Source organism: Marmota flaviventris, chromosome 10 (assembly GCF_047511675.1).
Source record: "Marmota flaviventris isolate mMarFla1 chromosome 10, mMarFla1.hap1, whole genome shotgun sequence".
Lineage (NCBI taxonomy): Eukaryota > Metazoa > Chordata > Mammalia > Rodentia > Sciuridae > Marmota > Marmota flaviventris.
The window spans coordinates 50,127,262-50,152,707 of record NC_092507.1 but is presented as its reverse complement, the minus strand read 5'-3'; the positions used below and the strand labels follow the sequence as shown (position 1 = coordinate 50,152,707).

General features: G+C 43.3%; 2 protein-coding genes across 2 annotated transcripts in view; both read right to left on the bottom strand.

Annotated features, from left to right (window-relative positions):
- Positions 1-1,744: 1,744 nt before the first annotated feature.
- Positions 1,745-5,656, bottom strand: L1td1 (LINE1 type transposase domain containing 1). The gene is made up of 2 exons (XM_071618604.1): positions 4,664-5,656; positions 1,745-3,352 (listed from the first exon to the last, which is right to left on the bottom strand). Exons 1-2 carry the CDS (start codon positions 5,654-5,656, stop codon positions 2,057-2,059), a joined length of 2,289 nt encoding a protein of 762 aa, XP_071474705.1. The 3' UTR covers positions 1,745-2,056.
- Positions 5,078-25,446, bottom strand: part of Patj (PATJ crumbs cell polarity complex component) — a 387,785-nt gene continuing 367,416 nt past the window's right edge. The window contains exon 44 of the mRNA XM_071617905.1: positions 5,078-5,762. Within this exon, the coding sequence (XP_071474006.1) occupies positions 5,759-5,762 (4 nt within the window). The 3' untranslated portion in view covers positions 5,078-5,758. The remainder of the gene's footprint in view (positions 5,763-25,446) is intronic.

The window sequence follows — 25,446 nt, the reverse complement described above, 5'->3', positions numbered from 1 at the left end:
ACCCCCCAAATAAATTAGGGATGAGAAAAGGAAAGTTTGTCCTCTACCTTATGTCCCAGGGTGGAGCCGTTTGCATGTGTGCCGGCTAAGCAGATGTTCTACCACTGTTACTCCCCCAGCCACTGTGTATACATTTTTTTTTAAAGAAGGGCATTGTAATAAAACCCATAGTTTGCTAAGCTCTGAAGGTAACAGTAAGTATGAGTCTCCACACACTTCACCCCACACCTTCACAGAGAGATTGGGATACCCAGTTGCCTGAATGTTCAGTCTGGAGGGAGGTCAGGGTACTTGCTAGTAGATCATGGTCACAGAGTAACACAAGAATCCTTCCTTGCCCTTTAGCTTTTGCTGGTTGCTGGGCATACAGGGTGTCCCTTGGCTTGTGGAACTATCACTCCAAGCAACCCCACCTTGACATACTCTTGTGTATCTTTCAAGGACACCAGTGATTGGCTTAAGGACAATTAATCTAGTATGACCTCATCTCAATTAACTGAATCACACCAACTTTCAATGTCTCCTTCAGATTCCAAGGGACTTAGAGTTGGGAGGAGGGATACTATTTTATGTATAACCACCCACCCCTTCAGCTTTCAGAGGATGACTAGAGATGTGTGAAGGGTGGCTTTGTCAGCATTGTATCATCTCCCACAGCCTGTAGGTCCCAAGCCATACTCTTCTTCAAAACACCCATCGGGCAGACTGAGGCAGGAGGCTCACAAACTGAGGCCAGTTTCAGCAACTTAAATAAAATAAAAAAGAGCTGGAGGTGTAGCTCAGTCAGAGAATCCCATAGTTCAATCCATAGTTTTGGAGGGGGAGGAATCCAGCCCACATTTTGAGACCCTGAACTTACTACTTATGTGGCAAAAGGGACTTTGCAAACTTGACCAAATACTGAATCATCTGCATAGGCTCTAAATGCAATTGCAAGCATCCTTATGAGAGGGACAGAGTTGCTGCCTCTGGGAAGAATAGCCTTGGGGTGACAAGGGCAAACAGCAGTAATTTGGCATCTGACCAAAAGCCAAGGGATGCCAGCAGTCACCTGAAGCTGGAAGAGTAAGAACACATTCTCCCTGAAGCCTATAATAGTGATTTCAGTCACATGATAGTGATGCTGCACTTCTGGCCCTCAAACCTGAGAGTCAATTTCTATTTCCAATTTTATTAATTTCTTATAGTGGCCGTAGAAACCTAATCATCTAGTTAACAATGTCACACTTGATATTGAAGATGTTACTATGAAGCAGGCTGAGTAGTATGCAGGACATTTGTTTTTTAAAACTTCCCATAAGAAGTTTTTTAAAAGTGTGTGGGAATTCTGTAAAGCTGTCAAGGCAAAGTGGAAAGGTAATGGGGCAACTCTGACTAAGGGGCCCATCTTCCCAACTGTTTACCAGGACCAAATGCCTTAACCCTCTGTGGTTTCTCATTTTCTAAGATCTGCATCAGGAGTGGGGCTGCAACTTCAATGGTAGAGGGATTTTCTCGCATGGGCAAGATCCTGGCTTCAAACACTAGTAATGCAAACAACAAAAGCACAACTATTGAAAACACAGGGAAGAGAGTTGATCTGTATGGAGTTAAGCAGTAAAATTCAAAAACTATTCAACTACATACAGTAAGGCCAAAGTACATTGGAAAAGGTAAAACTTTTAATAGCAAATTGAGTATATTCAAATGGAAAAAGCAGATTCACTACAGAATGATAAAATTATGAAATATTCTTCCCCATACATTCAGCATTTGCAATTTTTCTTTCTAATACACCCTGCCACCTTTCTCCTATACATTTCTATTACTTTCCCCATCTGTTCCATGGACAGATTCCTTCCTCCCCCGCTCAGTAATACAGAATCCTCACCCTAGGCAAAATACAATGACTACCATTAAATTTTTAAAGTATGCCCTTTAACCTTCCCAACATCTGGGTAATACCACTCCTTTCCCCTCAACCCCAAATAAACAGTTAGCTCCCACTCTTCTGGACATGTTGTATTCGTCGATTTTCTGTATCTGTTGGGGTGAGGAGAGTGTAAGTTGCAGCCACCTACGTTGTTTTCTCCAATAATTCTTTCAAAGTTGGTACACAAGAAATAAACTTCCTAAATTCTTCCATATCAAAAAATACCTTTGTTTGACCCTGGAAATCAAATGCCAATTTGGCTGGATACAGGATTCTAGGGTGAAAGCCTTTCTCCTGAAGCACTTTTATGATATTGCTCCATTGACTTCTTGCATCCAGGGTGCCCAGTGATAAGTCGGCTGTCAGTCGGATTCTTGTGCCTCTGTAGGTGATTTCTTTTTTCTCTCTAGAAGCCTTTAGGATTTTCTCTTTATCACTACAATTCAAAAACTTCACTAAGATGTGCCTAGGAGTGAGTCTGTTTTTGTCAATCATGCTGGGGATTCGGTGAGCACTCACTATCCCAAGACTAGAATTGCAAAGCTCTGGAAAATTTTCTTCAATTATTTCCTGTACTATGTCCTCTGCTTCATTCTTTTCACTCTCTTTTTCTGGGATTCCAATCAAACGGATGTTGGCACTTCTGAATCGATCCTCCCTCTCCCTTAGAGTTTCTTTATTAATTATCTGCTTGGCCATCTGTATGGTATTCTTAGACAATTTTTTCATCTCATCATCTAGATTGCAAAGTCTTTCTTCAAGGATGTCTATTCTACTCCTCAGATCATCTATTGTATTCTCAGTTTCCAAGATATCTGGAAGGCATTTTTTCATTTTTCCAATCTCTTCTCCCATCTCTCTGAGGACACCGATCACAGTTGTTCTATAGTTTGTTTCTGTTTCCTGGATTAGGTCTGCCTCTTTGGATGTTTGTGTTTGAAGAGTCTTGCCCATAAAAAACCCTCCTACTTCCTCTTTCTCCTCATTCTCAGAATTCAGTACCTTACAGAACACCATAATCTCTTCATCAGCTCCCATCTTTCCCATCACACTTGTTGCAGGAACAAGGCGACAGGTTGAGTCCCCTTTCTCACATAATATTGAGTCATCTTCGCCCTCCTCCTCCTCCTCCCACAACTCCTCCTCCTCCTCCCACCACTCCTCCTCCTCCTCCCACCATTCCTCCTCATCCATGGCACAGGCCCCTTCTTCCTCTTCTGCCCTCACATAAGAGGTGTTGTCCTCTTCACTCTCTGAGTCTTCTCCTGTCACCTCAAAGGTAGGGATTCCTTTATCCTTCCTCTCAGAAAACTCTTCCTCTCGAGTCTCTAAGTTCTTCACTTCTGGTGTAGTGACTTTTACCTCTTTGATGAATAAGGAATGCAAGCCATCATTTGCTGTTCCTCCAGGTTCATGTTTTGAATTTACTAGAGCTTTACCCTGAAAGTCAAAAGAAAAGTTTTGTAAAATGTATGTCTCTTACAGAATTAAAATTTTCACTTCACTCTCTAAATTTACTATGACTACCACTTTGAAAATGAGCAAGTACTGGGAGAACTGCTTCAATATTTCTTCTTCTTCTTCTTCTTCTTTTTTTTTTTTTTTTGGTGCTGAGGATCAAACCCAGGGCCTCGTAGTAATTACATGTTTGTGAAGGCCTAGTTCCCAAGCAAGGCAAGTGTCTCTATGATTAGTCCAACATTCATAAATTCTTTAGTAGTACTGGCAACAAATTTTCATGATGTCTTTATGTATACCTTCGACCTTCTACATCCCTATCCCTTGATGATTTGTACATAAAGGACACTAATTGACAATTTATTTTCATCACTTGTCTGTTATTGTAATAAGATCTTGTAACCATAGTCATAGCAACTCAGGAGACTGACACAGGAGGATGTGAGTTCAAAGCCAGCATCAGCAAAAGCTGAGGCCTAAGCAACTCATGGAGAATCAATCTGCCTCTAAAGAAAATACAAAAAGGGCTGGGAGGGCTTGGGCTGGGGCTCAGTGGAAGAGCACTCACCTAGCATGCATGGGGCACTGGGTACAATCCTCAGCATCACATAAAAACAAAATAATATTTCCACCTAAAACTAAAAAAATACAAATATTAAAAAATAAAAGGGCTGGGGATGTGGCTCAGTTGTGGAGTGCTTGTCTAGCAAGTGTGAGGCACTGGGTTTGAGCCTCACACCACATAAAAAAAAAAATTAAAAACTTAAAAAAACAAAAAAAATTGGTGGGGGCTGGGGATGTGGCTCAAGCAGTACTGTGCTCACCTGGCATGCGTGAGGCGCTGAGTTAGATCCCCAGCACCACATAAAAATTTAAAAAAATAAAGATGTTGTGTCCACTGAAAACTAAAAAAAAAAATTATTAAAAAAAAATCCCTCTCTCTCTAAAAAAAAAAAAAAATTGTGGGATGTAACTCGGTGGTAAAATACTCCTGGGCTCAATTCTCAGCACTACAAATAAGTAAATGTAAATAAAATTTGTAAAGAAAATGACTAAGTCATTATTTTTAATGTCATGCTTTCTTTAATGGAACTGTCTCATAAAAACTGATTTTCCGTGCTGTGGAATATAGCTCAGTTGGTAGAGTGCTTACCTCGTCTGTGCAAGGCCCTGGGTTCACTGCCCAGCACCACAAAAACAAAACAAAAAACCCACAACACTGATTTTCTCCAGAATAACTGCACCAACTACTACTTCTGCTTTGCACATAACTTGACATATTAATATGCTTACCCCTTTTTTGGGGATCCCACATCCTCCTCCTTGTTTTGGTTTTTCCTTCTGTCGGAGAACAGGGTTCAGTAATTCTCCTATGACAGGGTTTTGGCTGGTAAATTGTTGTAAACTTTGCAGGTCTGAAAACGTCTTCATCTCACCATCACATTTAAATGCTAGTTGGACCTCACACTGAAACTCAGGTCCAAAGCCATTTTCTCTCAAAATGTTGAAGATGTCGCCCCACTGCTTACTGACTTCCAAGGTGGCTAATGCCAGAGGGTCTGCAGCCAGGGTGAGCACGACTCCTTCATCCATCTGAGTTTCTTCTTCTCTTGATGCTTTGATGGTCTTCTCTTTGTTACTGAGGCTCTGGTGGTTTTCTTCTTCCATTGCTTTTACTGCTCCACCCTCCCTATGCTTTGGCTTCTCTTTGTCGGGCAGTCGTATGTGGTGACTGCCATTTCTACATGTGTCGTTCATTTCTGAGGCTTCTGCCATCCCTCCAATGGCTTGGTAACTTTGGGGCTCATTCTGGGAAAATTCCTTCCCTTGATTGCTAGTGGACATCTTGGCTTTGTCCCATTTACAACTTGGCTCATATATTTCCCCCTTTCTAAACGTTAAGTTTTCAGTATACTCAGTGAATTTAGAATTTTTTTCTTCTTGTTCCACAAACTCTGTTTTTTGTGAAGCTAAATCTTTCGCTTCCTGCCACTCTTCCCTGCTACCATCGTGCTCTGTATCTTTTGTTTCAGATACCTTACTTTTTGCCAGCATTTCCTTTAGTTCTTTTCTCAGGGTTTCCCTCATCTCAAAAAACATCACGTTCTGCATTTGCAACAAGACCTTAAATTTCTCCACAATAGTTGTTGATAAATGATCTTTGTACTTGAAATCTAACATCCGAGGTAGCTCCTCATCAGTTCCTCTTAGCTGATTTCTTTTGACACAGGTGGATTTTTCCTGTTCCTTTGCAAGTCTAGACATTTTTGACTGTACAGGCGACATTATGTCTATGTTGTCCAGATCGTATTGTTTTCCCTTTTGAAGAGTAATTTTGGTTCTTGCACACTGGCTAGTCTCCAGGAATCTAGAATCCTCAAAAAACTCTCACCTGAAATATAAAAAAATGAAAAATTATTTACCAATGAATTTCACTGAGAAACTCAGTAATATGAATTAGATGAAGTATGAGTACTCCATAAAAATTAGAAGAGTACGACTAATGAGATGGGCATATGAACAATAAAATGAGGAAAATCAGTATTCACAATTTGTGTATGATCATTAAAACCCATTTACACTTTGGGTGTGGTAGCATATACTATAATTTCAGTTACTCAGAAAGCTGGGGAACTTGAGGCTCCTCAGGAACCTGAAGATCACAAGTTTAAGGTCAGCCTGAGCAATTTCACAAGATCCTGTCCCAAAAAAATACATATATAGAAAGTGTGGGGGATGTAGCTCAGTGGCACCATACACGTGTAGCATATGCAAGGCCCTGGGTTCATTCCCCAGCATAGGAGGAAAAACAGATGAGCCTGACAGCTGATAACTAAAAATAATGGAACTAGTTGATTTCCCATAGTATTATTTTTTCAGTTTACATTCTGCATAACGAGCATCAAACAAATTAACTAAAACAAACATTTTTAACAATGTCCCATACCAACCTGAGTGGAATCTTGCACAAAACCAAGGAAGAGAAGTCTTTTTAATTACAGAGATTGATAACATTAGGACCATTCCTCAAAAATCAACTGACAAACTGTATGTGGTGGTGTCAACCTCAAATCTCAGCTACTTAGGAAGCTGAGGCAAGAGGCTTATAACATCATAGCCATTATAAAGGGATAGGGGGTTGGGGCTGTGGCTCAGAGGTAGAGCACTAGATTAGCATGCCTCAGGCACTGAGTTCCATCCTCAACACCTCGTTAAAATAAAGGTATTGTGTCCACCTACCACTAAAAAATAAATGTCAAAAAGAAAAAAGGATAGGGATATGGCTTAGTGGTTCAATGTCCCTGGGTTCACCCCCAGCATCAATGAAGAATATTATTTTTTTCAGAGTACAAATATTAATATATCAATGCAGAAGTAAACCACACCCCTCTTCCTACCTCCTGCAGGACATATCTTTGCTTAAGGAGCCTCAGTTAGGTTGTGTATATGTGTGTGTGTGTGTGTGTTTGTGTGTGTGTATATATATATATATATAGAGAGAGAGAGAGAGAGAGAGAGAGAGAGAGAGAGAGAGAGTTGTGGATAGAACTTTATTTATTTATATATGGTGCTCAGAATCAAACCCAGTGCCTCACATATGCTAGGCAACCACTCCACCACTGAGCTATACCTCCAGCCCACCTTTTTGGTTTTAACCATTGTATACACCATATCGTACAAATGCCTGACCTGAGCAAGAAGTTACTCCATTCCTCAATCAGGAGCTAACAGACACAAGGGAGGAAAAGCACAGTACAACAGCTGGCTCCATTGACAGTAGACATGTATCCCACCCTCTTCCTCTCTGTGGCCTGGTGGGGTACTCAAGTCTTATCAGTCCAGTTCACCACTGCTTACAATCCCCAAACTGCTTTAAAATCATATCATTGGGCTGGGGAAATAGCTCAGTTGGTAGAGTGCTTGCCTAGCATGCACACTGCCCTGGTTCAATCCACTGCCTTGCAGGGATTCAGTGGTTTATGGAATGGAGAACAGAGTTAATTATCAAAAGTGGTAGGAATTAACTAGGTATGTAGCCCTTCGTGCCTGTGACCCCAGCTGCTAGGGAGGCTGAGGTGGGATGAATATTTGAGCCCACAGGCTCCAGACAAACCTGGGCAACAGAGACCTGCCATCTCAAAACAAATAGTTGGGTGCCATGACACACCCCTATAATCCCAGCTATGTGGGAGGCTGAGGCAAGAGGATCTCAAGTCTGAGGCCAGTCTGGGAAATTTAGCAAGACCCTGCCTCAAAATAAAACAAAAAGGCCAGGGAAATTGGGCATGGTGCACATGCCTGTATGTTTTCCCTCAGGTGGAAGCGAGAGAGAAAGAAAGAAGAATTAAAAGATCTCACTAAAATAGAAGGCAGACCATCAATAGAGGAAGGGAATCAGGAGGAGAAGAGGGAGGCATGGGTAAGTACCAGGGAGCAAAACTGACCAAATTATGCCATAGCCATGTGCATATATGTCACAATAAACCCCACTTTCCTATATAATTACCATAAACTGATTAGTAATAGAAGAAGGGAAATCAGTAGAACAAGCAAGAGCATGGGGAAGGGAGAACAGGGAAGGTACTGGGGGATGAGATTAATCACAATGTTCTGTGCATATACAAATATGGAATGATGCATCGCACTACTATGTATAATCAACATGTCCCAGTAAATATAGTTACATAAGAGCCATCAATTCTACTTCTGTGTATATGCCCCAAAGAAAACCAGGGCCTTATATGGGTATTTATACAGTCATGTTTGTTGGACCATAATCTTTTTTTGCAGGGAGGGGGGGAAGATTGAACCCAGGAGTGCTCTACCACTGAGCTACATCCCAAGCCCTTTTAAATTTTCATTTCATTTTATTTTTTTGCAGGGCAATGGATGGGAGGTGGATACAAGGGTTTCATTAGATTTCTTACAACCTAAGTTGGTAAGGCTGGCCTCAAATTTGGAATCCTACTGCCTGAGCCTCCTGAGTTGCTGATATTACAAGTAGGCTCCACTGTTCCTGGCTCCTAGTCCATAGCATAACATCATTATTTACAGCAGCCAGAGGTAAATAACCTACATACCTAACCATGGGTGAATAGGTGGATAAGGATCAGCATATACATGCTGTGGAACATCACCCAGCCTTAAAGGAAATTCAGACACAGAATACAACATAGAGAAACCTGAATAGAAGCTAAGTAAAGTAGGCCCAAACTAAGAAATAGTCCATTTGAGCTAGGCTCCCATAGTAGTCAAATTCATAGACACACAAGTGATTGCTAGGAGCTGGGGGACAAAGGGAATGTGGAGTTGTTGGACAACCTAAAACAGACAAACTGGTTGCAAAACAAATCACCTTCTTAATGAAGTAAACTAAGGACAACCCAGCACCAGGAGTGGTGCACAAATGAGGAAGCGGCCACAACAACCCACAACACAGAGCCTTGTACAGGACTTGAAAACTCACACCCAGGCAAGAGAGAGGCCTTCTCTAGCTCACAATAACAGAACTCATTATATGCAACGTGTGTGCCTTATTTGGATACTAATTGGAATAGACCAATTTTTTGTGTGTGTCCCTTACTTTTTAAAAATTGTCTTCATTTTGATAAACTCCCAGGCTTAAAAAACTTATCAAAAAATCTGTTGAAAAAGAACAACAGTTTTTACATGTGTCTGGTGACAGCCATACACTTGTGGACTTAGCAGAATGTTCCAAATGCATTGTAATATTTGTTTATTCTTCAGAATAGAAAAATTATAAACCAGCAGAGATTTTGGATGGACAGAGTATTAACTGATATCAAGGAATATTAATTTCACTAGCTGGAGAATATAATTGTTTAGGAATATGTAGCTCAATGACAGAGTGCTTACCTAGCACTTATGAGGCACTGGGTTCATCCTCAGCACCACATAAAAATAAAAAGCATTGTGTCCATCTACAACAACAAAAGAATGTCTTGTAGGGCCTAGTGGCATGCACCTACTACCCCAGAGTCACCAGGGTATAGCAGGCTCCCAAGTTGAAGGCCAGCCTCAGTAATTTAGTGATTAAGCACTCCTAGCTTCAATCCCCAGTACTCAAACCCAGAAACAAGGTTTTGAATACTGAGGGTGTTGTGACTAGAAAACAATGACCTCTGATAAGACAAAACTTAATCCAATGACAGTTTGTACACATCATGTAATTCTATAAAATATCTGACACACCAATTATATACCTAAAACTTGCACATTATTTTCTGCATATGTAGTTTGAGTATTCCATAATCAAAATCCTAAATCTGAGATGCTCCAAAATGCAGAGGTTATTGAGCACCAACCAGAAGCCAGTGAAAACCTTCACATCATTACATTTCGTATCTCATTTTATACACACATAGACACACGATTTATTCCAAAATCTGAAAAAAAAAAAAAAACTGAAACACTTCTGCTCCCCTCCAAATTTAAGATAAATAATATGAAATCTGTGTGTATATATACATAGATTTATACACAAACAGATGACTATGCCAGAGGGGCATGTCTGTAATCCCAGCTAAAGCTGAGGCAGGAGGGCTAAAGGTTCAAGGCCAGCCTCAGTAACTCAGTGAGACCCTCAGCAACTCAGTGAGACCTGTTCTCAAAAGAAAAAAAAAATGGCTGGGGATGTAGATTGGTGGTAAAAGGCACCTGGGTTCAATCCCAAGCTTAAAAAAAAAAAAAAAAAAAGTGGCAGAAAAAATACATACTGCAGTCATGTTCTTTGTAAACATATACACAAAAGCCACAGAGCATAAATATGAAATGATGCTCAATTTTATTATTCAGGGAATGCAAATCAAAAGTTTCCTAGAGCTGGGTGCAGGGCACCTGGCTGTCATTCTGGGGATTCAGGAACTCAAAGCCAGCCTCAGAATTTACCCAGGCTGTCTCAGAGTAAAAAATACAAAGGGGTAGGGATGTGGTTCAGTGGTTAAGCACCTCTGGATTTGGGTTCAATCTCTGGTACCAAAAAATAAGTTTCCTGGAGCCAGGGTTCAGTGGTAGAGTACTTGCCTAGCATGCCCAAGACCCTGGGTTCAATCCCCTAAACTCACTCCCCTAAATAACACAGAAAAACCCACATCCCTGTATTTGAAAGCCCCTACAGCCAGTACTGGGGCAAAAGCCCGCCCTTGCTGCATTTAAAAGGACCCCAGGCATTGTTAGATCTTAGGGTAATTAACCTCACAGAGGCCCTGTCACCCAACACACACTTTTTAGGGTAATGTGTCCTGCAAAAGCCACAAGTACCATGAGAGAAAAACTGGAAATTACCCACATTCCCACTGCTGACTTGGAACAAAGGCACCAAAATGTCCAAACTTGGAAGAGTGCACAGCAAGGAGAAGAGATCTGTAGAGACTAAAAGGTTTTCAACCACCTGGCCTCAGAATCAGAACAAAACCCCAACTAGCAAGAAAGGAGAAAATCATAAGAAACATATGAAGTCATTTAAAAATGTCAAAGGCCCCTGACCCAAGGAAGGAGACTCATTAACTAGAACTGAAGTTGGCACTCTACTTTATTCTCTTAACCTGCACCCCATAAGTAATAGCCCACCAAACTGAGTGACTACTGAGGCCAGAGCCTAAAGGAATTTCATTAAATTGTCAGGAAAAAAAAAAAGGAGGGGCCTATTTTGAAGGCTTTTACCTTAATGACAAACAAATAGCTGATAAACACATGAAAAGAGGGAGGCCACAAGCCAAGGAAATGCAAATTGTCAACATTTCCTTTTCCCATTCCTAAAACTAGCAGGAGGGGCGGGGCTTGTGGCTCACTGGTAGAGATCTTGCCTAGCAGGTGTGTGACCTTGGGCATTGGGTTTGATTCTGAGCACTGCATACAAGAAAATAAAGGTTCATCAACATCTAAAAAAAAGACTAGGGAGAATTCACCAACCCACCCAGCCCTAAGGCCCTAGGCCTGTGAATTGCTAAATGGACTGTGTTCTTCCTAAGCATACTGCCTCTTATTGCATAGTACTAAGAAAATGAGCTTAAAAATAAAGCTTAGGGGCTGGGGATGTGGCTCAAGTGGTAGTGCGCTCGCCTGGCATGCGTGCGGCCCGGGTTCAATCCTCAGCACCACATACAAACGGCGATGTTGTGTCTGCTGATAACTAAAAAATAAATATTAAAAAAATAAATAAAATAAAGCTTAGTTTTTCAGTCACTTAGGTCTATAATGCTAACCTCTTTTAAAGGCTATCATTGGGACCTGACAAGCAATTTTGCTTCAGCCTGTTTTACCTTGCTTTCTAGGGACTCTCCACCCAGAGTGCCTGTGGGTAGAATTCAGAGTAGCTAGGATCTTGGGTGGGAAAATGATCACTGATCATGTTTATTTTCGTTAATTGATCTGGAATTTACATTTAATAGTTATAAATTTGGTATCTAGACTGAGTTTTTATAAGTGGACAGAATATATTTATGTGGTACTGATGATCAAAGCCCAGTGCCTCATGCTCTCCCTCTTAGCCACAATCCCAGCCCCAAGCTAAACTCCTTTTATATATTATTTTGGCAAGGAGCTTGGAGTTCTCCATTATTGACACACATCCTCAGCTCCCACCGCCCACCTTTTTTTAGGGTGAGGAAACCAAGGGATTAAACTCAGGGGCACTTGAACACTGAGCCACACATCCCCAGCACTACTTTGTATTTAATTTATAGACAGGGTCTCACTGAGTTGCTTAGTGCCTCAAGTTTGCTGAGCCTCCTCTCTCAGCCTCCCCGGATGCTGGGATTACAGGCATGCACCACCGCACACCACCCTTTCATTTTTTGAGACAGGATCTCACTAAATGCTTGAGGCTGGCTTCAACTTTTGATTCCCTTGCATCAGCCTTCCAAATCCCAGGGATTACAAGTGTGTACCACCATGCTCAGCACTAAAGATCTAATCTAGAACTCCTGAGATTGTAAAGGGTCACTTCACCTGATTCACTGTAAGATACCCTTCCCCCACCGCGGACTCCCCCACCCTGCAGACCTGCCCGCCACTGTCCAGTCCCCAAACCCTTGGTGCATGCCTGTAATCCCAGAGGCACAGAAGACTGGGGCAGGAGGATAGAGAGTTCAAAGCCAGCCTCAGCAATAGCGAGGTGCTAAGCAGCTCAGGGAAACCCTGTCTCAAAATATAAAATTGGGTTGGGAATAGTCGGGTGCCCAAAGGTTCAATCCCCAGTGCAAAAAAAGAAAAGTTCAAGTTCCCCCATGGGCAATGGAGAAGGTGGAAAACCAGCTCCAGCTATTACACTGCTCCTGAAAAAGACACTATTAAGTTCTCACCCCCCACCGCACCAACTTTTTATAGATAGGAACTGTATAGACCTCTTCACATGCTTCACTTTCTTCTCAAGGCCCTGCTAGTTTACTATCCCCACTTTGGAAATGGAGGAGATTTAACAAAAGCTGTTTCCTAGCACCCCACAACTCATAGGGAATGAAGCAAGGCAAGAAGCAAGAGGGCCCAACTGCTGCGGGGCCTGCTCCTGGGCCAGGCTTACCTGGGAGGAGATCGCTAGCACAGTGGTGAGCAGGGAACAAAGGTGGGAGACTGTCTCGGCCAAGGCTGTTTTATTGCTCACCTCTTCCTTGGCTCCTCCCCTCCTGAGGATTTTCAAATTTTTAGGTCCAACCCCTATCGATCTGCATTCCCAGCCCTCCCCCAAATCCCATGCCAGCCAAGGCCCCTCCCTAGAGTCTCTCCCTAAGCCTGCCACTGAGCATCTCCACCTCACCTATCCTGACTCCAGACAGGTGTCTTGGCAAAGGCACCTGTTCCCGTGGCCGCACACCTGTAGTCCCAGCGACTCTGGAGGCCAAGTCAGGAAGATGATGTGTTTTAGGCCAGCCTAGGGATTTAGTGAGACCCTGTCTCAAAATAAATAAATAAAAGGGCCACAGGATGGAGCTCAGTGGTAAAGTGCCCCTTGGGTCAATCTCCGGTACCAATAAAATAAAAACAATAATTTAAAAAAGCACCTCCCTGTGCCTAATGCTCAGCCCACTCACGATTTCTGTTTTCTTTAATCCCAGAGTGCATCCATTTTCTAAATCCACTTCCATCCAGCTCCTATGCACCAACCATATCCAAGCCCATCTTCCCTCTGATCACTGAAATAACCCCCAACTGGTCTGGCTTCCCCTCAGTCCCTCTATAAACATTGAGGCAACCTCTCTGGTTTAATAGAGGATCAGCCTGTTTATGGTGCACCTCAAATACAGCCAACTGGCTAGGGGGTAGGCTGCAATTGGGGTGATGGCTCCTTAGAGTAGAGGTCTTCAAATTGCAGTGTGCTGTCTGTGGGACACACTGACCCCTCCAGAAGGAAAAGGCGTGAATAGTTTTGTAACAGGGGTTCACTTGGTGCTTTGACTATATCCCTTGTGGCTTTGAAACTTCATTTGTTTTTCTTTTCCCCAGTCTTCATCTCCCTGATCTTCTCCTCCCTCATCTTCTTTTCCCTAAACTTCTTCCTGATGTTCTCACCCCTGATCTTCTTTTCATTGAAATTCTCTCATCTTCTCTTTCCTAACCCCTCACCTCCTTCCTGATCTCTCCTCCCTAATTTCATTTTCTCTGAATCCCCTCTGTAAAAGCCTCCTGTTCCTGCTGATGGGCAGAAGCACAGCCTTTGGGACAGCAGCCCCCTGTGTTTCTCCTTTGCTAGTAAAACAATCAACCTTCTTTTTCCTTTTTCTCAAACTGTGTCTTTGTTATTTGATTGGCATCAATGGGGACAAGGACTGAGCTTTTGGTAACAGTTTTGTTTTTTTTTTAATAGTTTGTCCATTGAAACCTTTGTTTTGCCAGCCACTGTGACAGAGGCCTGTAATTCCAATGGCTCAGGAGGATCAAGAGTTCTAGGCCAGCTGGGCCTGGTCTCCCACATGCCTGTAATCCTGGAGGCTAAGAAGGCTGACACAGGAGGACCAAGAGTTCAAAGCCAGCCTCAGCAATAGCGAGGCCCTAAACAAATTAGCGAGACCCTATCTCTAAATAAAATTTTAAAAAGTTCTGCAGATGAAGCTCAGTGGTTGAGTGCCCCTAGGTCCAATCCCAGTATCAAAAAAACAAAACAAAACAAAACAAAAAAACCAGAGGAAATGTTTTGGTTTGGTATATAATGCATCCCTAGAAAGAGTCCAGGGTTTCCCCCTCTTATGTTTTCCTTTTGCTTCTTCATGTTTCCCCTGAAATTCTCAGTACAGTGAAGCCAACCTGACAGGATGGGAACACATTATTCTGTTTTTCTAGATCTTTGAGTTGCACATCAATGGAGCTGAGGACTCCCCAACTGTTTAACCTGCTTGTGAATTCACAATTTTCCCAGCTCTGTGATCATCAGTGATTTCAAATTCCTTGATGCTATACCTCATCATCACAGAAACTAGGCAACAACCTCTGATCAAGCCCAAAAAGAACCTGATGTTGGGACCTGGAGGTGCAGCTCACTGCTAGAGCACATGCTTAGCATGTGCAAGGCCCTGAATTCACCCAAGCAATAAAATGGGAATAAATAACTAAATAAATAAAATTTAAAAATAATTAAAAACAGGGCAGTGGTTGTGGCTCAAAGGAAGAGTGCTTGCCTATCACATGCAAGGCCCTGGGTTCGATCCTCAGCGACACATAAAAATAAATAAATAAAATAAATGTATTGTGTCCAACTACAACTAAGAAAAAAAAACTGGTGTTTGCTTTTCATCTTAGCATCATTGATTTTTTGTTTGTTTGTTTGTTTGTTTTGTACTAGGGGTTGAACCCAAGGGTACTTTACTACTGAGCTATATCCTCAGTCTTTTTTATTTTTACTTTTTCTTTTGAGACAGGGTCTTCCCAAATTGCCCAGGCTGACCTCAAACTTGGGGCTCTCTCAGCCTTCTGAGATACTGATGTGACTGAAAGTTTTGCCCAAATCCCCGAAGAGGATACACTTTTGAGAAAAAGGAAAAAGAAGTTTTGTTGCTTTGGTAGCAAAAGAGGATTCTGCCCATCAAGGGGAGCAGGGGGCTTTTAAAGAGGTGATTCAGGCGCTGGGGCTGAGGCTCAGTGGTGGAGTGCTCAGCTAGCATGCACGAAGCACTGGTTCCATCCTCAGCACTGCATAAGAATAAATGAATAAAATAATGATGTTGTGTCCCTCAGGTCGGTGGCCATGACTTAAAACAAAGCAGCAGGCTCAGGAAAGAAACAATCAGGTGATCAGGGAAACTCCTGTCAATTAGTAGGACCCCTGGCCAATCCTGGAGCTCAGCCAGCTCCCCCAACCAACTCCATTGGTTCAAGGGACAGTAAAAACACCTTTTCCTGTCCCAAGCCCTTCCCTTCCTGCTGTAAGCCCCATAAAAGTCCAGTCCTGTCAAGCTCCCAGGCTGTTTCTCCTCAGACCCTTCTCCTGTCCACTCTGTGGGTCTGATGAGTTCCGCCTGGGAGTGATATCTTGAATAAAGCCACGTTCAGCGGCCTTTTTAAATCTGCCAACTTTGGTCAATGCCCGCCTTGCCTGATGACACAGTGTCCATCTACAACTGAAAAAAAGATTAAAAAAAGAAAAGAGGTGATTCAAAGTCTACATTCCAAGTCTTCTTCTTCTTCTTTTTTTTTTAAAGAGAGAGGGAGGTGGGGGGGAGAGAGAGAGAAAGAGAGAGAGAGAGAATTTTTTAATATTTATTTTTTAGTTATTGGTGGACACAACATCTTTGTTTGTATGTGGTGCTGAGGATCGAACCTGGGCCGCACGCATGCCAGGCAAGCGCGCTACCGCTTGAGCCACATCCCCAGCCCCTACATTCCAACTCTTCTGTCTCCAATTGTAATCCACTATAATTTGGGAGACAGTAATTTCTGAGATCTTCTGGGACCATCCCCAAAGTCTGGATTACTTTGTTTCTGTGCTGGGTGTGTGCTCAGGGACAGAAAACTGTCCAGGAATCCTGTTTCTCTGAGAATAGGGAGGGGGATGAGATTAGGGAGGAGCAGGAAAAGAAAACATGTATGTCCATTTAAAAATAAATCAATAAATAAAAACCATGGGTTGGGGATGTGGCTCAAGTGGTAGCGAGCTCGTCTGGCATGCGTGCGGTCCGAGTTCAATCCTCAGCACCACATAAAACAAAGATGTTGTGTCTGCCGTTAACTAACTAACTAACTAAATAAATAAATAATAAATAAATAAATACTTAAAAAAAAAACAGTCACAGTGGCAGAGCAGCAAGGCTGTATCCAAACCATCAATGGACCACTGTTACACTGGGATTACAGGTGTGATTTACACACTGGCTCATTGATAATCTTAAAGGGATCAGCCTGAGCAGGGCATGGAGGTGCACACCTATCATCCCAATAAGGCTTGGGAAGCCGAGACAGGAGGATTGCAAGTTCAAGGCCAGTCTCAGCAATTTACCAAGGCTCCATGCCATTAAATGAGACCCTATCTCAAAATAAAAAGGACTGGGGATGTGGCTCAGTGATTAAGCACCCCTGGGTATGGAACTCAGTGGCAAAGCACCTTGAATTTCATCCCCAGTACCACTAAAAAAAAAAAAAAGAAAATTAAAAAAGAAAAGACCATCAGCTGGGACATTCATGAGAATCTTTATGGAGGCTTCGAAGATGAAAAGTTGTTACTTTTTTTTTATTTTTAATTTTTTGTTGTTAATGGGCCTTTATTTTATTTATTTATATGTGGTGCTGAGAATGGATCCCAGTGCCCCACCCATGCTAGGCAAGCACTCTACATTTGAAACACAATGCCAACCCAAGTTGTTACTTTTTAATGGTAAGACAATATTTTAAAATTATCTATATTTGAGAACATTTACAATATTCAGGAAACTTAATCAGAGCAATTCCATTTACAGTTTTGTGTTGCATCTCAATAGGAAAGCATCAAAATTATTCAGGTCAAAATTAAAATATCAAAAACATAAGACTGGACTGGTCTTGGTGGCATGCCTGTAATTCCAGAGGCTGGGGAGGCTGAGGCAGGAGGAACCAAAGGTCAAAGGTAGCCTCAGGAAAAGTGCTAAGCAACTCAGTGAGACCCTGTCTCTAAATAAAATACAAAATAGGGCTGGGGATGTGGCTTAGTGGTCGAGTGCCCATGAGTTCAATTCCGGTAGTCCCCTGGCCCCGGCAAAATAAATAAATAAATAAAAATAAATAAGATTCTCAGGTGAGATGATGGAAGCTACCTGTGATCTCAGCAACTGGGGAGGCTGAGGTAGGAAGATCGTGACTTCAAAGTCAGCCTCAGCAACTTAGCTAGGCCTTAAGCAACTTATTCAGATCTTGTCTCTAAACAAAACAAAACTTATGCAACTTATTTAGATTCTGTCTCTAAAACAAAACTACCCCCTAGGACTGGTGCCCAGTGGTAAAAACCTCATCTAGCATGGATGAAGATGTGCCTGGTTACAACCCTAGCACCCAACCAAGCAGACAAACCAACCTCCATTGTCTGTAGACATACAAACTCCAAATATTTATCTTTTTTTTTCTTTTTTCTTTTTTTGTAGTGCTGAGCATTGAATCCAAGACCTCATGGCATGGTTGACAAATGCTATGCCTCTGAGCCATACCCCTAACCCTTTTAAAATTTAATTTAAAATTTTTGCAGGACTGAAAATTTAACCCTGGGCCTCACATAGGCTAGACAAGTAAGTGCTCTATTGCTGAGTTACATCCCCAGCCCACAACCGAATATTTGGCATAAAGAAATGGCATTTGATTTGCTTCACACATGGAAATGTGTGTTTGTGCTGGCATGATTCTTGGCATTTCTTTTGCTGTTGTTTTTAGCAGAGTTGCCTGTGATTTTATAACTGAAGTTGCATGGAGAGGTGCCTCTCACTTCAATTTTAAGGAAAGCACATAACTGATTACTGTAGTAATAAATACACACACAGGTAAACCACTGCTCAGGATTTTTGAGGCCAACAGGTTAAACCTGAAGATTTTAGCCAAGATTTAGGATTAAAAGCCCTCAAGAGATTTTTAGCATGAAGCAAACTGGGAGTTGGAGAACTGAGCCATAAACCAGATATGGTGGTCAGTTCTAGCTTACATAGTATGTTCCACAAAGAAAAGTACATTTTACTTATTTTTTAAAAATGCTTATTTATTTTTTAGTTGTAGTTGCACACAATACCTTTATTTATATGTGGAGCTGAGGATGGAACCCAGGGCCTTGCTCATGCTAGGCATTCTACCACTGAGCCACAACTCCAGCCCAAGAACAGTACATTTTAGCCATGAGAAGGCAACAACAAAAAAACTTTCAGTCTAGAGAGGCAGGTGACAGCGGATGACTGGTAGATAACAGCTAGTGAGTAAAGCTTATTAACATAGTCCTGGGTACTGTCTCCAGGCGGGCAAGAGTCCTAAGTTGTGCACAGCAAGTTAACCTTTGCTCTGCCTGGTGCAAACAGGTGGGGGCAGCCAGGTGGGGTAGATATATTTGTCTTTGTAAATCTATGTTCTGTTTCTAAGCAGATAAGCGAGGAGCCTCCCACTTCTGCTTTTTTCTTTTCTTTTCTTTTAATATTTATTTTTTAGTTGTAGTTGGACACAATACCTTTATTTTATTTATTTATTTTTATGTGGTGCTGAGGATGGAACCCAGGGCCTTGAACATGCTAGGCGAGTGCTCTACCACTGAGCCACAACCACAGCTCCCTGCTTTTTCTTAATTGCCTTCAGTTTAAGAGTCCTTCCTAATTTTGGGTGGCAATTTCTGGACTCTCACATTTCCACTGGACTTAGAATCAGAAGTGAGATAGATGTGCCCAGGATGTACATACATTATTATTTCACTGAAATATGAAGCCCAGCCTTTCCCCACAGAAAGTAGGGTTTTTCTGATATGACCGTCCACTGGGTGGGTTATATGATGAAAATTTCCCAGAAATCCACTGGACTAAATCTGTCTTTGACTAAAAAAAATACATTTAAAGTGTGTTAATGACATAAAAAACACTAGAAAATTATATCCTTTGAAACTAAAAGTTATGATAAAGAACATTTTTGAAACTGAGTTTGGTGCCATATACCTGTAATCCTAGCAACTGAGGAGGCAGAGGCAGAAAGATCACAAGTTCAAGGCCAGTGTGGGCAACCTCTGAAAACCCTTGGCAACTTAGTGAGACTAGACTGTCTCAAAATAAAAAATAAGAAAGGCTGAAGATGTAGTTCAGTGGTAGAACACTCTGGGCTCAATCCCCAGTACTTAAAGGAAGAAAGCAAAGGAAAGATAAAGGTGAGCAACTGGAACAGCAACACGGAATGGCAGAGGAGGCTGTTGGCCCAGTTTGCAGGGAAATCTGGATAGAGTTTTTGGAATTCATCAGAGGGCTCAGAGCCAGGTGCAGTGGTCCACACCTGTAATCCCAGCAGTTCAGGAGCCTGAAGTGGGAGGACTGTGAGTTCAAGGTCAGCCTCAGAAATTTAGCCAGGTCCTGTCTCAAAATAAAATATAAAGAAAAGGGCTAGAGATGTAGCTCATTGGCTAAGTGCCCCTGGGTTCAATCCCTAGTACCAACAAACAAACCAACAAAACAAAAAGGGCTGGGGATATAGCTCAGCTGGTCGAGTGCTTGCCTCACATGAACAAGGCCATGGGTTTGATCCCTAGCTCCACACACACACACACACACACACACACACACAAAAGAGGGTGCTGAGTGTAGAGGAACAAGGCGTTTTGCACAGATATGGCTGCTGCATACCCACAACTACTTACCTCTTCCTCAGCATTGGTGCCAAGGTGGTGGCTCTGCTTCCAGCCCTATGGATGCCAGGACTCAAATAGGAACTAGGAAAAACTGGTGGGGAGGGATCACTAGGGACCCTGTGGAGCCATCTGCACTTGCCCTGGGTCTAGAAGCCTCTTCTTTTTCCAGGGCTGGAGGCCAGAAATTCTACAGAGACCCACCTCTTCTCACCCAGACTCTGCAGCCCAAGTAGAACAAGATTAGAGATTTCCTTTGGGGTTTGGTACTATTCCAGCCTAGAGGATAGGTCCTTATGAGATAATCTTTCTCTAAGGAAGAGGCTTCTGTGGAGATGAATGGCTGTTCCCACCTTTTATGAAAGAGTTTTTCTGGGGTTGGGGTGCAGCTCAGGGGCAGGATATGTGTTTTGTGCTCAGGTAGTCCTGAGTTGAATCCCCAGCACACCCCACTCAAACACGCACAGTCTCTCCGGTTTTTTCTCTGTCATCACAATTTCTGGGGGGCCCTCTTCTGGATTTAGGCAGGGAGATCAAGCAATGTCTTTTGAACAAGATTTCCATCTTTATAGCCACACATGAAATCAGGTAAATGGAAAATCTGCGCCATCTTCTGGTCAGGATGATGTGACATTTTCTGTAGACTTCTGGTTCTTCAATTATTAGATGCAGGGTTCCCTCTGCTTTTCCAGTTGCTAAATCTGAGGTTCTTTGTAATTTGGTGTGCGTGTGTGTGTGCGTGTGTGTGTATGCGCGCGTGCATGTGTGCGCGCACTGTCAATGAAGAATCACCTGAGGAAGTAGGTTAAAATGCAGATTCTACGTGTTGGTACTAGATAAAACCCAGGGAACTCTACCACTGAGCTGCACCTCCCTTTTAATTTATTTATTTTGAGACAAGGTCCCTATAAATTGCTGGCCTGAACCTGCAATCCTCCTGCCTTTGCTTCCTGAGTTGCTGGAATTACAGGAGTGTGCCATCACGCTAGGTGAGATTCTGATGTCTAAATGTGCACCTGCCCCTATCCAGGATCCTAATGGGAACTGTTTATGGAACACACTCTGAGAAAAAAATGATACCACAAGGGCTGAGGGTGTAGATCAGAGGTAGAGTGGTAGAAGGCTTGCCTATCGTGCCCAAGACCCTGGGTTTCATTCCCAGCACCAAAATCAATAAACAAATAACCATCCCAAAACAACAACCACAAAACAATGCTATGGAGGCCAAACCTTTATTGCTTTAAGGGGCAAATCTGACTGAAACTCCCCACATGAAGATACCTCAGTGACCCCGTCATGCTGCAGGGGTGAACTGAAGGCTCCTCGTGAGGACCCACTTCTCACATCTCATGCTGGAGGCACATATGACTTTGGGTGGTTTGAGGAACCTTCTCTTCTCAAATGCTGCTGTTTTCCAGGGACACCATGTGGAAGCACACCCCCATCACTTCTCTGGCCACCTGGTTAACTCCTACTGCTCTGCAGCCTCTGCAGGTGGCTTTCCTGACCCTTGCTCCTTAGTCATGCTCCCTAATCCTGCTTCTTTGTATTCCAGCCTCCTCTCTAATAGCATTGTCTTCCTCTCCTGCAATCTCTGTTTCCCATCTGTCTCCCCAGATGACTCAGCAAGCTGAGCCCAGGAAATGGGTCTTACTCAGTTTTGTATCTCTTGAAGTTGACACATAGTCAACCTTGAATAAATTACTTAAGGCATGAAAAAATTGTGCTGTACCTCCTATGTGTTTTTAGTGTTTTTAAGGGGGGAGCACTAAAAAAACCAGCGATTGAACCCAGGGACACTTTACTCCTGAGCCACATCCCCAGGCCTTTTTATTCTGAGACAGGGTCTTTTGCCAAGTTCCTCATGGCCTCACTAAGTTGCTGAGGCTGGCCTAGAAGTTCTGATCCTACCTCCTCAGGCTCCCAAACTGTGAGATTACAGGCATGGACCACCAAACTGGGAATTAAGTCTCTCTCTCTCTCTCTCTCTCTCTCTCTCTCTCTCTCTATATATATATATATATATATATATATTTTTTTTTTTTTTTTTTTTTTTTTGGTGAGGTGGGGTGGGGTGGGTGGTGGTGGTACTGGGTATTGAACTCAGGGGCACTCGGCCACTGAGCCAAGTCCCCAGCCCTATTTTGTGTTTTAGAGACAGAGTCTCACAGAGCTGCTTGGCGCCTGGCTGTTGCTGAGACTGGCTTTGAACTCCTGATTCTCCTTTCTCAACCTGCAGAGTCTCAGGGATTACAGCCATGCCCCACAGTGCCCCACAGGAGTCTCTGGATTTTAAAGATCAGTTTTAATTACTGTTCAATTGTTAGTATTGGGGATCGTATCCTGGGGCACTTTACCAATGAGCTACATCCCCAGTCTTCTCTTTCTCCCTCTCCTCCTCTCCCCCTCCTCATCCTTCTCTCCCTCCTCCTCCTCCTCCTCTCCTCCTCCTCCTCCTCAGTGCACCTACAACTGCACTTAGTGCTTTAAATATACAATAAAATAAAAAGTTCTTTCAGGTCTTGGAAGGGGACAGGAGAAGCGTGGGGATGGGAACACCTGAGGACTGAAATCCATGCCCAAGCCCTGAAGCCTCACGTTTATACCTTACTGCTCAGTGTCAAGGGCCAAACAGACCCAAATGGCTAATGGAAAAAATGCAGACTGGAAAGCAATGGATCCCCGTCAGAGGCAGGAACAAAGTCCCACAAGTATGAGGATCATGTCTGTTAGGTGCAGGACAGGCTGAACTAAGCTGTCTGCAGGGCATGCCAAACAAAGTCAATTGCAGGGTGACCTGGCCACTCAACCCTCCTCTGTCTAGTTCTTTATCACCTATTTGCTTCAAGTCCAAATGCTCAAGACCCCGCTCAAGGCTGAACACTTAACCCCCCTTGTGCCAACAATGCAGCTTGCAGACCCAGAGATTTGAGCTATAAAAACTCCCTCCTGCTGGGCCCCTCTCTCTTGCGCTCTCTCTCTCTTGTCTGTCTCTGTCTCCCTCTCTTGCTTTCGCTCTCCCTTGCTCTCTTTCTTCTCTTGCTTCTCTCTCTCTTTTTCTCCTCTTTTGCACTGCTGCAATAAAGATCTCTTGGTCACTTGAGTGTTGTGATCACTTTCCTTTCAATGTCCACCTTCCTGTACTGTCTGTTAACGACCTGGCTAGGAAAAGGGGAGGCTTGGCGGCAGGGGCGGTGGAGAAGCTTCTCTTTACAGCCGGGGCTCCGGGGCCATTCCTTTCTCTTCTCTGAGTTCTTTTACTACACGTGTGTGCTGCCCTCCTACCTCTTCCCTCCTTTTGAGGACTAGGCTAAAAGCACTTTTTTTTTCTACCGCTGGAGGGTTAGATTCCAGAGACCCAGAATCGCAGCGCCTCTCTTGCTGCGGCCATATGAAGCGTCTATGGCTGCAGTTGGTGATGACACCCCAGCTGGAGGTCCTTGAAGAAGTTTGTGGGGATTTGTGGCCCCTGGACTCGACTCTACCCTGTGAAGGTGCTTGAACTGGCACCCTCAGTTCTGCATGTCTTCTCCCAAAGGCCCCCCTCCTCATACCTGATTGGATAGAAAATACTGTTGCAATTGCCTGGGACTGAAGCCTTTAAGCCAAGCGTTTGATGGAGGCTCTAAAACAGTAATTTCCAATTCTGGCTGCACTTGAGAATCCTCTGAGGAGCTTAAAGAAAACAAAACAAAAATTCTGTATCTCTTCCTCTCTCTAGATCCCATTTGAGTAGTCTGGGTTGTAGCCTGGCATGGGAATTTAAAACATCCCCAGGTGATTTTAATGCATAGCAGAAGCTATGAATCACTGTCCTGCCAGGTGTGGTGGCATAGGCTCCAGCTGCTTGGAAGCTGAAGCAAGAGGATCACAAGTTCAAGGTTAATCTAAACAACTTAGTGACACCCTATCTCAAAAAAAAAAAAAAAAAAAAAAAAAAGTCTGGGGTTTTAGCTCAGTGGTAGAGATCTTGCTTAGCATACATGAGCTCCTGGGTTCAATACCCAGTACTGGGGAAAAAAAATATCAAAAACCATCTGCTTTAAACAAACAGTGTGGGTAGCTTGCTGGGCTTTCTGGATAGGTGGGGGCTGTATGTTGTTCCTGCTGCTAATAAATGTTGATATAGTTGCAGACTCAATGTGATGCTTGCTCTCCAGAGTGACATACCTCCACTAGGAAGGCCATGACTAGGGTTTACCTGTGTTCCTATCTGCTTCTATAACTGATGTCCACTGGCATTTCTCAAAAAGAACTTGGCAATTGTGAATGGCCACAGACTGAAAGTAGAAAGGGCAACCAGGGCCTAATGTACTCAAACTTAGGTGATCATCAGAACACCTGTTGACACTTGTCTGTTAACGACCTGGTTGGGGGGGTCGCCAACATCGTGAGGCTTGGCGGCAGGGGCGGTCGAGAAGCCTCTCTTTACAGCCGGGGATCCGGGGCTATTCCTTTCTCCTCTCCGTGTACTTTTATTGCATGAGTGTGCTGCCCTCCCTCTCCCCTCCTTTCCAGTTCCCATTCTAGAGGTTCTGACCCAGTTGTTCCAAAGTAGAACATACATGTACTTGTCTCCCAATGACACTGATGATGGTGGTCCATGCTATGTCTGGAGAACTGCCGTCAGTGCTCAGGGATAGTGCTCACAAAGGCCTATGGTGAGAGAGCTCTGCTTGTCCTGGGTTGTGTTTTGTGAGTCAAGAGTTAACCTACTGCTGGAGACTTCCATGGAAGTGAAATCATGGAGGGTCCCTCAACTATGCTGTGTTTAGACATTGTCCCAAGTGCCTGACAAGCCACCTGATTAGTATCTAAGGGTATATAGGATCCCTGGGTGGAGGGATGGCCAAGGCCAGGTCTCCAGCTATCTGCTCTGGGCTTCTGGGGAGGTAGAAGCAGTGACCAGGGCTGCCCAACAGCTGTGGATACTAGAGGGGGCAGGGGTTGAATACAAGAATACACAATTCTTCCATGGTTACCTAAGGCAAGGCCATTCCTCAGGGAATCTGCTCAAGGTTCCATGATGTTGTGGGAGAGTTAATTTGATGTGTCAACTTGGAGGGTGTTTTTGGATGAGATTTTCCTTTAAATCAATGGACTTCTATTGCCTTCCATAATGTAGATGGTCCTTCTCCAACCAGTTTAAGGCCTCAATAGAACAAAAAAGAGTAGTTTGGCCAGTTGCAGTGGCCCACATCTGTAATACCAGTGATTTGGGAGGCAGAGACATGAGGATCGCAAGTTCAATTGCAGCCTCAGCAACTTAGTGAGGAACTAAGCAACTTAGTCCACTTAGTAAAACCCT